Consider the following 13,249-nt stretch of genomic DNA (forward strand, 5'->3'; position numbering starts at 1 on the left):
GCCATCGCTGTGTTTCCACTGAGTATGGAGTCAGCCCAACTTCCCCAATAAACAGAACTCTTATTAGAAAGCATGTGCTTTTTAATTTTTTTATTTTATTTTTTTTATCCTCACCCGAGGACATTTTTCCATTTTTTGTTCAGGTAGAGTGGGAGGGAGAGAGAGGAACACACAGAGAGAGAGAAACATCGATGTGAAAGGAACACATCGAGTGGCTGCCACCCGCACAACCAACCAGGTCCGGGGACAAACTGCAACCGAGGTACGCGCCCTTAGCGGGAACCGAACCCGGGTCTCTCAGGACCGCAGACCGACGCTCTAACTGCTGAACCAAACCGGCCAGGGCAGCATGTGCTTTTTAGATGGCTACAACTTCAACTGAGAAATAAGTAGCCGCCTCATTTCCCAAGGACAAATTTCAGGTAGCCACCGTGTGGTGTGGGACACCCTCACGCTTTGGCTCATTTCCTAGATTACACCTAGACAGACTCAAGGCCCTAAAATATAACCTCAATCCTTCTCCAACAAAAGCTTCTGCTAGTTTTGCTTTTAGCTATATCAGCAATCCTTATTTTATATCAGTTTTGTTACTCCATAAAATAGTCTTAGAGCCAGAAATACAAATTTTAGTGAACAGAAAGTGAGTAATCTGTCCAAAAAAGGAGGGAAGATCATAGATATAGTACTCAGTAAAGTAGTCTTAAAGTCTAAGAAAAGCTAACAAATAAAGAAAGGAAAAAATTGCTTTCATTATAAATAATTTCAAATGAAAATTACAAATTTTTTTTTAAAAAGTCTCCTAGTGCCCTGGACGGTTTTGCTCAGCAGTTAGAGCGTCGGCCTGCGGTCCAGAGAGACCTGGGTTCGGTTCCTACCGAGGGCACATACCTTGGTTGCAGTTTGTCCCCGGCCCTGGTTGGGGTCATGTGGGTGGCAACCACTTGATGTGTCTCTCACATCGATGTTTCTCTCTCTCTCTCTCTTCCTCCCCTTCTCCCTCCCACTCTGTCTGAAAATAAATGCAAAACGTCCTCTGGTGAGGATAAAAAAAAAAAACATTAAAAAGTCTCCTAGTATTGTCCTGGCCGGTATTGCTCACTGGTTAGAGCATCGACCCGCAGACCAAAAAGTTGCAGGTTTGATTCTGGTCAAGGGCATGTACCTCAGTTTCAGTTCAGTCCCTGGCCCTGGTCAGGGCTGGTCGATGTGTCTCTCTCACATCAAAGTTTGTTTTTTCTCTCTTTCTCTCTCTCTCTCCTTCCCCCTCTCCCACTCTATCTGAAGATAAATGGAAAAATATCCTCAGGTGAGAATTTTTAAAAAAGGTCTCCTAGTATTCATCATAAATCCCTCAGTAGTGAGTCAACAAACTGATTTATAGTACTTATTGATTAGATTGTGCTTCCTCCATCTGTTTCTTTGCGCTTTTCCCCAAAATATGGGGTTCAAATGGGATCAGGGTGGTTCACAGTTGAAGCCAAATAACGGACATTTCCAAAATAGCAGCTATCAATAGTATCTTCAATTTTGTCTCTCTCAGCTTATCTATACTAAAATATGATACCTGTTTTATACAAATTTGTATCTTTTATTTTTCCTGAGAAGGCAAATATTTACTCAACTTCCACTGAATTAACAAGGGGGTTTCTTGTTTTATTTTTCATACGGTACAAGCTTTGTTCATTAGTTTCTAGTTAGAACAGCTCTTTTGACAGGTGGGCCTCATCATCATGAGTCCCACTAGTATTCATTAAGTTCAGCCAGTTTTGTGAAGGCATTAATAATAAGACTCTGGGAAGAGTTCTTTTTTGTTAAATGCCCAGTTTTTGTTTTTAATCCAAGTTTAACCTGTACATTATTTACAGTACAACACCTCTGTAAGACCTTTGGCAGGGAAAGTAGTCCTTTGGCCGCCTCTCTGACCAAACACACACTCTCCATTCTCCAGAAAGCACCACTTTGAAATCATTTTAAATGACATTTTAGGTTTTTACTTCCACATCTCTAAATAACTTACTACTTCTTGATTTTTTCCATTTTAGGCACAATCAACTGACTTCCCAGTATGGAAAATGAGAATTTAGCTCTTACATACATTCACACACCCTAATCCCAATTCCGCCAGAAACACACTTCCAAAGCATGCCCCACGCCATTACCCCGATACAGTGATTTGTAATTTGGGTTAGATCAATTTTCAATATTTACATTATGAGCATATATAGTTATGTACTTTTGACAATTAAGCCGTGTAGTAGGATGATTTATCTTTCCTGCACTACTTTTTGATTTCTCTTAATAATGATTGTCACTATTTACTATTGACCTCTCACCTCCCAAAGTCTCCTATACCTGCGCAAATCTTATTTTGATAAGTTCAAACACATTGGTTATTCCATATTCTTGAATCAACGTCCCAGACTTTCTGACCGGTTATAATCTAGATCAATCTCTAGAAAAGTGCTGTTTAGAGCTTTCCCTATATATATTCTGTTCATTGTGGTAGCCACTACTTTGTAAGTGGCTACTGAACACTTACAAAATGGCTAGTATGATTGAGAAATTAAATTTTAAATTTTATTTCATTTTCATTTTCATTTAAATAGCCAATTAAAGCTAGTGGTTACCAATCTGGACAGAGCTGCTCCAGAACTATTACATAAATATGATTTGGGGATTTACTTTCCTTAGTTTCCTGACTGGTTATCTTTCTTTCTGGATTTACTTCCTTATTTTAGTAGAGCATAAACTCTACCTACTAGCATCCTGAAACATGGTGCATGAGAGATAAATACCCCCCCGACGTAACTTTGTTGTTGTTGTTACAGATGTTTCTCCTTTTTTTACCCCATTGACACCCTCCTCCCCATCCCCCCCACCCCATCCCCAGCTTTGTTGTCCATGTCCATTGGTTATGCATACATGCATATAAGTTCTGTGGTTTATCTCGTCCACCACCCCCAATCCCTCTTCTGAGGTTTGTCAGTCTGTACACTACTTCCACATCTCTGGGTCTACCCTATTCCTCAGACTGTTATGTTCATTATATTCCACAAATAAGTGAGATCATATGGTATTTGTCTTTTTCTGCTTGGCTTGTTTTGCTTAGGATAATACTTTCCAGGTCTCTCTATATCTTCTCAAAGGATAAGAGATCTTTCTTTCTTTCCTCCTTTTACTCTCATACTTCATGATAATTTGAGCACAGAATTACTTTGAAAATCATTTTCCCTCAGTATTTTTTTAATTTTTTATTGATTCTTTAGAGAGAAAGGAAGGGAGAAGGGGGGAGAGAAACATCTATCGGCTGCCTCTTGCACGCCCTCTACTGGGGACTGAGCCCTCAACCAGGGCATGTGCCCTGACCGGGAATCAAACTGGGACCTCTCAGTCCGTGGGACAACGCTCAATCCACAGAGCCATTCCCACCGAGCATTCCATTATCTTAAAGGCATTGTTCCACTTCTGGCATTCAGTGTTACTGTTGAGAAATATGATCATTCTGAATCTTGATCCTTTGTATAAAGTTTTTACTCACTAGAGGCTTACAAAGTCTTTTCTCTATGCCAGATGTTCCAAAAGTTCATAATAATCTATCTCATTGTGGGTCTATTTTAATCCATCATGATGGATGCTCAGTGGGCCCTTTTAAACTGGAAATGCATGCTCTGTAGTTCCAAAATTTTTTCTTGAATTATTTCATTAGTGATTTCTTCCCCTCTAGTTTCTCTGTCTTCTCCTTCGGAAACATCTATTATTCAGACCATTCCTGCCATTTTTATCTTTTCTTTCCTATTTTCCTTCATTTAGGGTTTATTGTTGCTCTTGTTGCTTTCCTTTTGATCAACTTCCTCAACTTTATCTTTTTTTTTGTTTTTATCCTCACCTGAGGACACTTTTCTATTTTTTGTACAGATAGAGTGGGAGGGAGAGAGAGGAAGAGAGAGAAACATCGACGTGAAAGGGGCACATCGAGTGGCTGCCACCCGCACGACCAACCAGGGCCAGGGACAAACTGCAACCGAGGTACGTGCCCTTAGCGGGAACCGAACCCGGGTCTCTTTGGACCGCAGGCGGACGCTCTAACCGCTGAGCCAAGCCAGCCAGGGCTCAACTTTATCTTTTAATACATCATTTCATGAATGTAATGACCTGCCAAAAATTGAGTTTATTTTGTTTCTGCACTGTCTCTTCCAAAATATTTTTATTCTTTTTTTGTTTTGATCTCTACCTTTCATATCAGTGGCTTTCCCTAACTAAGCTGTTTATAGTTAGGAATGAGATTGAAGAGTCTTTCAGAAGCCCTGTGTGCATGGTGGTGATTGCTGACCATGAGCTTCACAGAGGGATAATGTAGCTAAAACCTTTCCCGGGGCTACCACTTAATACTGGTAATTTTAGATTCTTTTTTCCTGGCCAAGTCAAAAACCACAAAGGAAACTTTTTTTTTAATCCTCACCCAAGGACATTTTTCCATTTTTTTTGGTTCAGATAGAGTGGGAGGGAGAGAGAGTGAGAGAAACATCGATGTGAAAGGGACACATCAAGTGGCTGCCATCTACACGACCCACCAGAGCCAGAGCTGGGGACAAACTGCAACCGAGGTACGCACCCTTAGCGGGAACTGAACCTGGGTCTCTCTGGACCGCAGGCTGATGCTCTAACCACTGAGAAAAACCAGCCAGGGCCACAAAGGAAACTTTTTGCTCATGCAACCATTAAATAATTTTGAAACACCACGTATTCACGTATCTTTGATAACATCTAAAATTTTCATCTTAAGTTTCAATGATTACAAAGGATATAGTTCCTAGCATATTATCAATACTAACTTTTAGAAAACTTTATTTAAAAAAAATAATCTTAGGCTCACAGAAAAGTTGCAAAAATATAGAAAGAGTTCCCATATATCCTTCACCCAGCTTCCCTAATGTTAACATCTCACAGAGCCAAGTACTAGTATCAAAACAGTTGGTTGTGCGGGTGGCGGCCGCTCGATGTGTCCCTTCACGTCGATGTTTCTCTCTCTCTCTCTCCCTTCCTCTCTCTCCCTCCCACTCTATCTGTACAAAAAATGGAAAAATATCCTCGGGTGAGGATAAAAAAAAAACAAAACCTGAAAATCAACACTGGTAAAATACCATTAACTAAATTGCAGATCTTATACCAATTTTACCACTGATGTCCTTTTTCTGTTGCAGAATCCAATCCAGGATTCCATAATACATTTAGTATCTCCTTAACTTCTGGTGTTTGATAATTCCTTCATCTTTCCTTGTCTTTCCTGATCTTTATACTTTTCGAGATTACTGATCAGTTATATTGTGGAATAACCTTCAATTTTGCTCTAATGTGTTTTCATTATAAAATTGAGGTCATGCATTTTGGGCAAAAATAACACAGATATCATGTTATGCCCTTCTCAGTACATCATAGTTCTGGGGCCATGATATTAATGTCTTCTTCCTGGTGATTCCACGACGTCTGCCAGGTTTCTCTACATAAATTTACTATTTTTCCCTTTGCAATTAACAAACAATATTGACTTAAAGAAAAACAAAAAAGATTACTTAATACCAGAATGAGACAAGGTTCAGCATTAATCTTATTCCTATTTTAAATTTTTTATAGATAAAAGTACTTAATAACTACAGGCAAGATCAGAAAATCTTCTCACAGTGATGTTAGTCAATCTGTGAGCTCCCTTAGAGTTATATGCCAGATATCACACAATAACCTAGTATAAAAAAAGTATTTTTAATAATCTGACATCTACCTAACCCAAAAAATAAATAAGTCCCTCACAGTGATCTCTTACTTCAGGCATAAAAGAATTTATATAGTTTCTCAAAATTCACTGTACTGTAATAGGATTTAACCTCATTAACAAAAACCTCTTTTATATATCAAGGCTATTTTTATGTCCCAACTATTATCCCCATACACCGATTTTCTATTTAATTAAAAAATTATAAATAATAAGTGACTCTATAAGGCTTTCACTCAACTATATTTAATAAAGATTTTATCTTTTTGCTGGTACAGTTTTTTTTTTCTGATATGTATATAGAAATTACTTTTATCACAGAGTGTTTTAGTATTTATTTTGGACAGTTTTTCCAAAATATTTTGTGTTTAGGTTTCCTTGGGGAAAATAAAAGTTCCAGACTAAATTAAATGGTACTGATTCAAAGGCTAGTATAAGCACATTTAATTCCATTGTTATCTGGTAGATGAGAGCCGGAAGTGTAAAGCAAGAAAGAACAAAAATTAATAGTAAGTCCCTGGCCAGTTTGGCTTTGTGGTTAGAGCATCGGCCTGCAGACTGATGAGTCCCGGGTTTGATTCCAGTCAAGGGCACGTACCTCGGATGCAGTTCATCCCTGGCTCTGGTCGGGGTCATGTGGAAGGCAACCAGTCAGTGCATCTCTCTCGATGTTTCTCTCTCTCTCTCTCTCCCTCTCTCCAGCTCTCTCCCACTCTAACTGAACAAAAATGGAAAAAATGTCCTTGTGCGAGGATTAAAAAATAAACAAAAACACAAAAATTAATAGTAAGAAAGTAAAGCAATTAGCAAAGTATTAAATGTGCTAAAAGCGGTAGAAAAGTAGTGCTTGAAAGCTCCAGCATATAAAATTGAGTTAACTACCAGAACACGCAAAAATAAAGGCCAGGTCTCAGAGAAGAGGAACCCAAAATGCACATAAAATGAAGAGGGACACACTCCTGGAATCAAATACTGATCAGAAGGAATGCTATGACCTTTAGCTGTGTGTCTTTATCTAAAGCAAGCTCTAAACAAAAAAGTATAAACTGCCCTGGCAGTGTGGCTCAGTTGGTTGAGCGTCATCCCATGCACCAAGAGGTCACAGGTTCCACTCCTGGCCAGGGCACATGCCCGGGTTGCAAGCTCTGTCCCCAGTGGGGAGTCTGCAGGAGGCAGATAGGAAACTCTCTTAGAGCCAGTGTGAAAAGCAAAAAGCCTCCAATTTCCACGGAATTATCGTGTATAAAATAATGCATAAGGAAATTACACTACACCTCAGCCCCAAATTTACTAAACATTTTAAAACAACAAAGTGAATCCTTTTATGCAATATATCAGTAAGCTTCCAATTAACAAACATTATTATTTGTCCCTGTATAATGATATCTTTCTGGAGTTACATAAATCATTAATTCTATTTCAAATTTGTACAAGAATAAAAAAGAATATTAAAGGAGAACTGAAGTATTTACTAAACAACAAAACCATTTTAAACCCTAGATCACAGTTTTTTATGCTTGTGAAACAGTGACCTTCCTTTTATTGACTATATGCATAATTTCATCATAAATGTATACTAATTATATGATTACGATATTGGTCACTACTGTTCTTCAAATCAGTTTGATATGATCTTTACACTAGATCTGACCAGAATAGCTAAGTTTGGAAGGTTTGAAATGCAAAAAGGACAGAAAATAATGTGAGCGTTCTTAGTGAAAGGTCTTCTGGTCAAGGTGCAGAACAAGATCAACTTTGTTATTTGATTATTTATATACATGGAGTAAGCAGGTTAGATCTTTTGGCTCCAGTAGATCTAGAGAGCAAATGAACAGAAAAACGGGTAAAACAAGATGCTGCGCTGGTCTCTTAGGAGAAGGGTATAGTTGGGTCTTAGGACCAGAAATTCAAACTTTAGAAGATGTCACAATTTCAAAGCTCTTTGGACTTTCTAAATATGTTAAAGTACTTTGTTTTTCATGCTAATTAGCAAAGCTGCCTTTAATATGTCAAGCTAAATCAGCTGCACTAAGCAGAAAAGGGCTATGCATTTGATCCATAGGTAAACAAGAGTTTGCAGGAAGCCAGTAATAGTGACAACAGCAGAATCCCAGTAAACAACCTTTAAATAAACAGAAGGACGTAGAAGGTGGACAAATTTGAGGCTCTTCATATATTTGGAGAAATCTTTCTTTCTGTCAAATTTTTTTTTTTCGTTTTTCAGAAGACTTACCTAATAATCCTCAACTTTTACTGAATGATAGAATAAATCTCCCCACCCCCAGCAAATACTAAGTAAAATCACCTCAGTTTGCACTCAAGATTCATTTAAAAAATGTTGATACAGTTGGGGGTCTGAAAAGGAGGTTTCCATTATACACAGTTTAAATAACTTTTAAAGACTCACCTGTAGGCTTAACTGAATAAAACCCAATGGCCTCTCCTTTCTTCCACAGAATCTTAGCATAATCAGTACTGCTATGACACAGGAATGGGATCTCATTTCTCTCCATTTCCTGTTTTCTATAAATAATTCGATTCAGAACATACAGAACCACTCTCTCCCCAAGAGTTCTCACCTACAAAGAGAGTCAAACACCAGGCACAACAGTTACAATATGCATCAATGCAGAGATGCTATTTAACTTGCTCCCTGCCTCATACCTCATATTGGCATTCAAAGCACTTTATATACATTCAAAATGATTGGTAAAACATTTTATTATCACGGAGATAAGGCTAATAATTCATGCCGGTAACAATCCATCTCTGTACACACGTATTATGCAAGAATACTGCCTCTCAGCAAAATTCTAAAACAGGCGAAAGGAGTTTCCAGGGCTCTAACCCCCAGCAGCCCCTCTGCAGCACTCAATGCTTCCTCTCTGCTTCCAGCGGCCCAGGTCAGGGGTCTCAACCACCTAACTGCTCCTCTCCCACCTCTCCTGCTTCAACCCTCTTCACCCCATTTCTTCCTCCACATTTAAAAAACAGGAGGAAAGGCTTCATGTTATCCCCCAAAGACTTTAAGAACAATTACCTCCTTTGATGAACAAAGCCATAATAATGATCCTGGTGATGGAATCTGTCTCATCTTTTCTAGGTAAAATGTTTCTTTAACAGTTTTGTTTTTGATATCTAACTATAAGGAATACCACCACACACATATGCACTCCTCTACCAGACTAGCTAAGTGAGGATAGTGGCACCAGGGAAGTCTAGTGAAAACATACTTGGGGCAGTCACAGAATGGAAACTGAGCTTCACTTCTTACATGCAAGGCTACAAGGTCCCAGGGACCCTCCCCCCTTACCAACTTTCTGACATCAAACAGTGGGGTTTTCCCAACAGACATTTTTCACTGCTAAAAACAAGAGTCTTATCCATAAAGTGTCCTTAAAGAAAAACAGGAATGTCCTCTAATTAGGTAAGTGGAGAGAGAAAGTATTAACCATACACACACTACTCTCAAAAACATCCCTAGTAAGAGATCTTCAATACAAAACAACACATGAAATGTCAAAGGTCGTTAGCTTATAAGGCAACCAAGTCCAGCCAGTGTGGCTCAGTGGTTGAGCATCGACCCATGCACCAAGAGGTCACTGGTTCGATTCCTGGTCAGGGCACATGTCCAGGATGTGAGCCAAATCCCCAGTGGGGGGCATGCAGGAGGCAGCCAATCGATGTTCTCCCTCATGGATGTTTCTATCTCTCTCTCCCTCTTCCTTCCTCTCTCTAAAATCAATAAAGAAAAAAAAAAAAGATTTATAAAAAAATTTTATAAAAAAAATTTTAAAAAGGCAATCCATTCCACCCTTGAACAGCTCTGATCAGCATAAAATTCTTCCTCATACTGAGTTAAAATCTATTTCCCAAAGATATGCTTTGATATTCTGGAGCCACACAGCCTACAAATATCTGAAGACAGCCATAATATTCCCCTAAATTTCATACCAATGCTAAACATAGGAACAATGGAAGGAAAAGACTAACCTAATGCAATTTGGGTGCTCTTGCCATTCTAGTCTTCTTCCTTGAAAATTGCTCCAGATCCCTAATATCTGTCTTCACGATGGGCACGCAGATATTATAGATATAAACACTGAAAAGATTGCTAAGATAATGGGGCTTTTCTGTATAAACTGAAGGTTTTTAAATCATACCTTCATTTACTTCTAATTAATGAATGACCACTCTTTCATCTGTGTTTCAGTTTGGTCTTCATGGTATACATGGCACAGTTAACTTTTTGAACCTATGGGTACTACTTTACATTTATCCTTATTTATTTTCATCATGTTAGATCCTTCCTTTTTGTTTCTGAATTCTGCCTTTCACAGATTGGTTCTCCCATTCGGCACTGTGGTATACAGAAGTGACATGCACAGCATCTGTATCTTCCTCTAAATATTTGATGAAAGAGTGACCAGGACAGAAAAAAAGACAAAATTTTGCATTATGCTGCTGAGAACCTCCCCAAATGGCCTTACTGATAAGCAAGTTTCCTGGTCAGTGTCTCCTAGAGACAGAATCTAAGCAACCACACACACAGAGAACTAGCTTTTTCTCTATCTAACAAGAAAATCAGAAGCTGAAGTTGATATGGGTAACAGCTCAACCAACCCATAAGCATTCATTCTTCCTCACCCAATTCTCACATACCTTTAGAACAACGAAACTCTAAGGGTTTAATATAACCTGGTTATAATAAATGGAGAAGAGTTCAATAACTTCAAAAACTATCACTGTTATAAAAAAACAAAACTCACTGTTTATGGGAAACATACTTGTGAAATGGCCTAAGAAAGACTTTTAAAATTACAGGATCTTATTACCTGCTTAAGCCCCTCTCTAGAAGGGACAGATGTTTTCACAATATCATCAATAGCCCACCACTGATCAGCAAGGTAAAGTGCCACAGCTAAAATAGAATAAATGATTATTAACATTTAAGTCTTAAGTCTTTGAAGTATATAATATCACTATTTGGTAAGGTTTACATAGATACCCTTAAGTATACCCATACTTTATCATACAATATGGTCTCATTTTTTTATACCATTTTTATTTTATTCATTAAACATTTAATTATAAGCAATTAAGAATTATATTTTCTTAAATTTACAGTTTGAAATAAGTTTTCTTTTTTAAAATGCCTTCATGTAGCTACCTTTTAATACATTTCTAATTATTTGGAGAAAAACTCCTCAATTTTAAAAATTAAATAAAAAAGAGACCTGTGAGTGAGTCCTCAGGTGAAAAAAGAGCAAGGATTTTCTGGGTCTGATCGCCACCATAAAGAGGTACAAAGCCTACATTTGACAGGCTAATAGGAATCTGAAATGACAATTGATTAAAGATTAGTGAAGATTCCGTTAAGAAAATGTAGGACAAAAGCATAATGATTCTACCAAAATATTAACTTTTCCTACATTAATGCTAATTATATAACTGAATTTCATAGAAGATATTTCTAGTCTCAAAAAAAAAAAAAAAAAGAAGTAAATCAGAATTCCCTTTTGTGGGAAGTTTATTATCTTGGGGTAAAAATGAAAGTTTATTTCAATACATATTACTGTGCTCTATCACAAGTCTAAATAAAAACAAAAAACTATATGGTCCATAAAGTCATTAATAACAATTTATTATCTGTTATTCAGACTGTTGGAAGTGAAGGGATTCCATTTTCTAATAAAAGACACCACATAGGTAATTTTTTTTCCTTTTTTTTTTTTTTTTTTTTTTTGAGATACACACAATACAATTTCTCTGCCTTCATTAATCCAACACTAACTTCTCATTTACAGACAATAATTCAATTCAGAGAATTATAAAATACTGGTACTAGAGGAGACTTGAAGAATCCTTTAAATCATAATTTTCCAGAAGAAAAATCTGAGGCCTAGGGGTTAGAGAATTTGCCTACCATCAAGTTCACAGGGGGATTCTAACGATTCCAAGACTAAGTATCTACTATTCACAGCTTACTAATTTGAGTTTTATTTTAATATTTTAGAAAAGGGAAGGTTTGTGACACAAAAATATGTAGTTTAATGGTTTGCTGATATTTTTATTTAAAAAAATTCTAATATCACAAATTCCAAATCTAAAGAAAATTTAATTGAGTTAGCTCAAATATACCACCAGTCTTAGCAAAACTAGTAAACTACTTAATTTTAAGGGCACAACCCAAATATTAAGCAATAACCTTTCGAGTTTCTTTCTAAAACTTGATCATGCTACTGTAACTAAACCAATCAATATTTATCCATTTTACTGATGTCTTCTCATACAAATTTCAAGTGATTAGTTAATATTTTAAAGTGATTAAAAAAAGGTACATTGATTTTGTGTATAAACTCAACTGAAAAGACTAATAAAAGTCACTATAGAATAAAAGTCACTGCAGAATACCTTACCGTAATGTTGAGAAGAGAAAAACACTCAGGATTTTCAGGGTCCCCACACCGTAGGTCTGACATGTAGTCTTCAGCAGAGTTCTCCAGTTCCTCGTGACTGCAGTTATCCAGCACATCCACAGGGAACGCCATCCTCTAACAAACAACACGGCACAAAATGTTTCAGAAGGTAAAATGCTGGCTTCCTTTTCTCATAGAAAAACCTTTCATTGCAATATTTCAACCTTTTACTGTAAAGGGAATTCTTTTTCACTATACCGCCTCAAACTACAACTTGGCCTGCTGACTTAACAATGTATGTCAAAAAAACAAAACAAAACCTTTCAACATTATTCATTTGAATTAAAAATTAAAATAGAAATTAGTGGTAATTCTTTAAATGATATAAATGTATTTATACAAGTACAGGATATACATGTTTTTCATATAGACACACACATAAATATAACCTTATATACTTGTCAACATTGTAAGTCACTACATAAGGACAGAAGGGTACTTTTTGGAATAGAAATATTCTATAACTGCATGATAGTGATGGTTGCTCCACCATATAAATTTACTACTATTACTACTACTACTACTACTAATAATAATAATAATAAATTGAATTGTACAGTTGCAATGAGTAAATGTTTTAGTATGGAAATTATACCTCTCATACGTAGAGCTGTTTAAAAAAAAAAAAAAAAGCCACACCTTAAAAGGGAAACTAACGCTTTCTCACTAAAGTCAGGAAAAATGACTCCACTACTGCACATTATATAGGTACTTGCCAATACAATTAGCCCAGAGGCATAACAATTGGGTATGGATGTATGTGGAAGAAACTACCCCTACCTCAATTTGCAAATAATATATTCAATTGAAAAACCCAAAAGAATCAATGGCAAAACTATTCCAAACAGTAAGAGAATATGTAAAGCAGCAGGATATAGTTACACACAGAAATCAATTCTTCATATATATAATAATAACCAGTAAAAAGAAATCATGAATGGAAAAAAATGAAGTAAAAATAGAAAAGAAGATCCCATTTACAACAGCAAAAATAAAAAGTGGG

The 13,249-nt window shown here is 36.8% G+C and overlaps 1 protein-coding gene across 3 annotated transcripts in view; it reads right to left on the reverse strand.

The window, feature by feature from the left end:
- The window catches only part of FAM169A (family with sequence similarity 169 member A), a 65,133-nt gene that overhangs the window by 32,200 nt on the left and 19,684 nt on the right, over positions 1-13,249 (reverse strand). The window contains exons 2-5 of one of the 3 annotated variants that reach the window (XM_036280595.1): positions 12,187-12,321; positions 11,005-11,104; positions 10,603-10,688; positions 8,175-8,346 (exon numbers count right to left, since the gene is read on the reverse strand). In XM_036280595.1, coding sequence (XP_036136488.1) covers positions 8,175-8,346; positions 10,603-10,688; positions 11,005-11,104; positions 12,187-12,318 — 490 coding nt within the window. In that variant the 5' untranslated portion in view covers positions 12,319-12,321. Of the gene's footprint in view, positions 1-8,174; positions 8,347-10,602; positions 10,689-11,004; positions 11,105-12,186; positions 12,322-13,249 lie in introns of those variants that run through there. The other 2 variants (XM_036280596.1, XM_036280597.1) reach the window with 2 other exon arrangements.

The sequence above is a fragment of the Molossus molossus genome, unplaced genomic scaffold, assembly GCF_014108415.1.
Source record: "Molossus molossus isolate mMolMol1 unplaced genomic scaffold, mMolMol1.p scaffold_m16_p_3, whole genome shotgun sequence".
In the NCBI taxonomy this organism is placed as follows: Eukaryota; Metazoa; Chordata; class Mammalia; order Chiroptera; family Molossidae; genus Molossus; species Molossus molossus.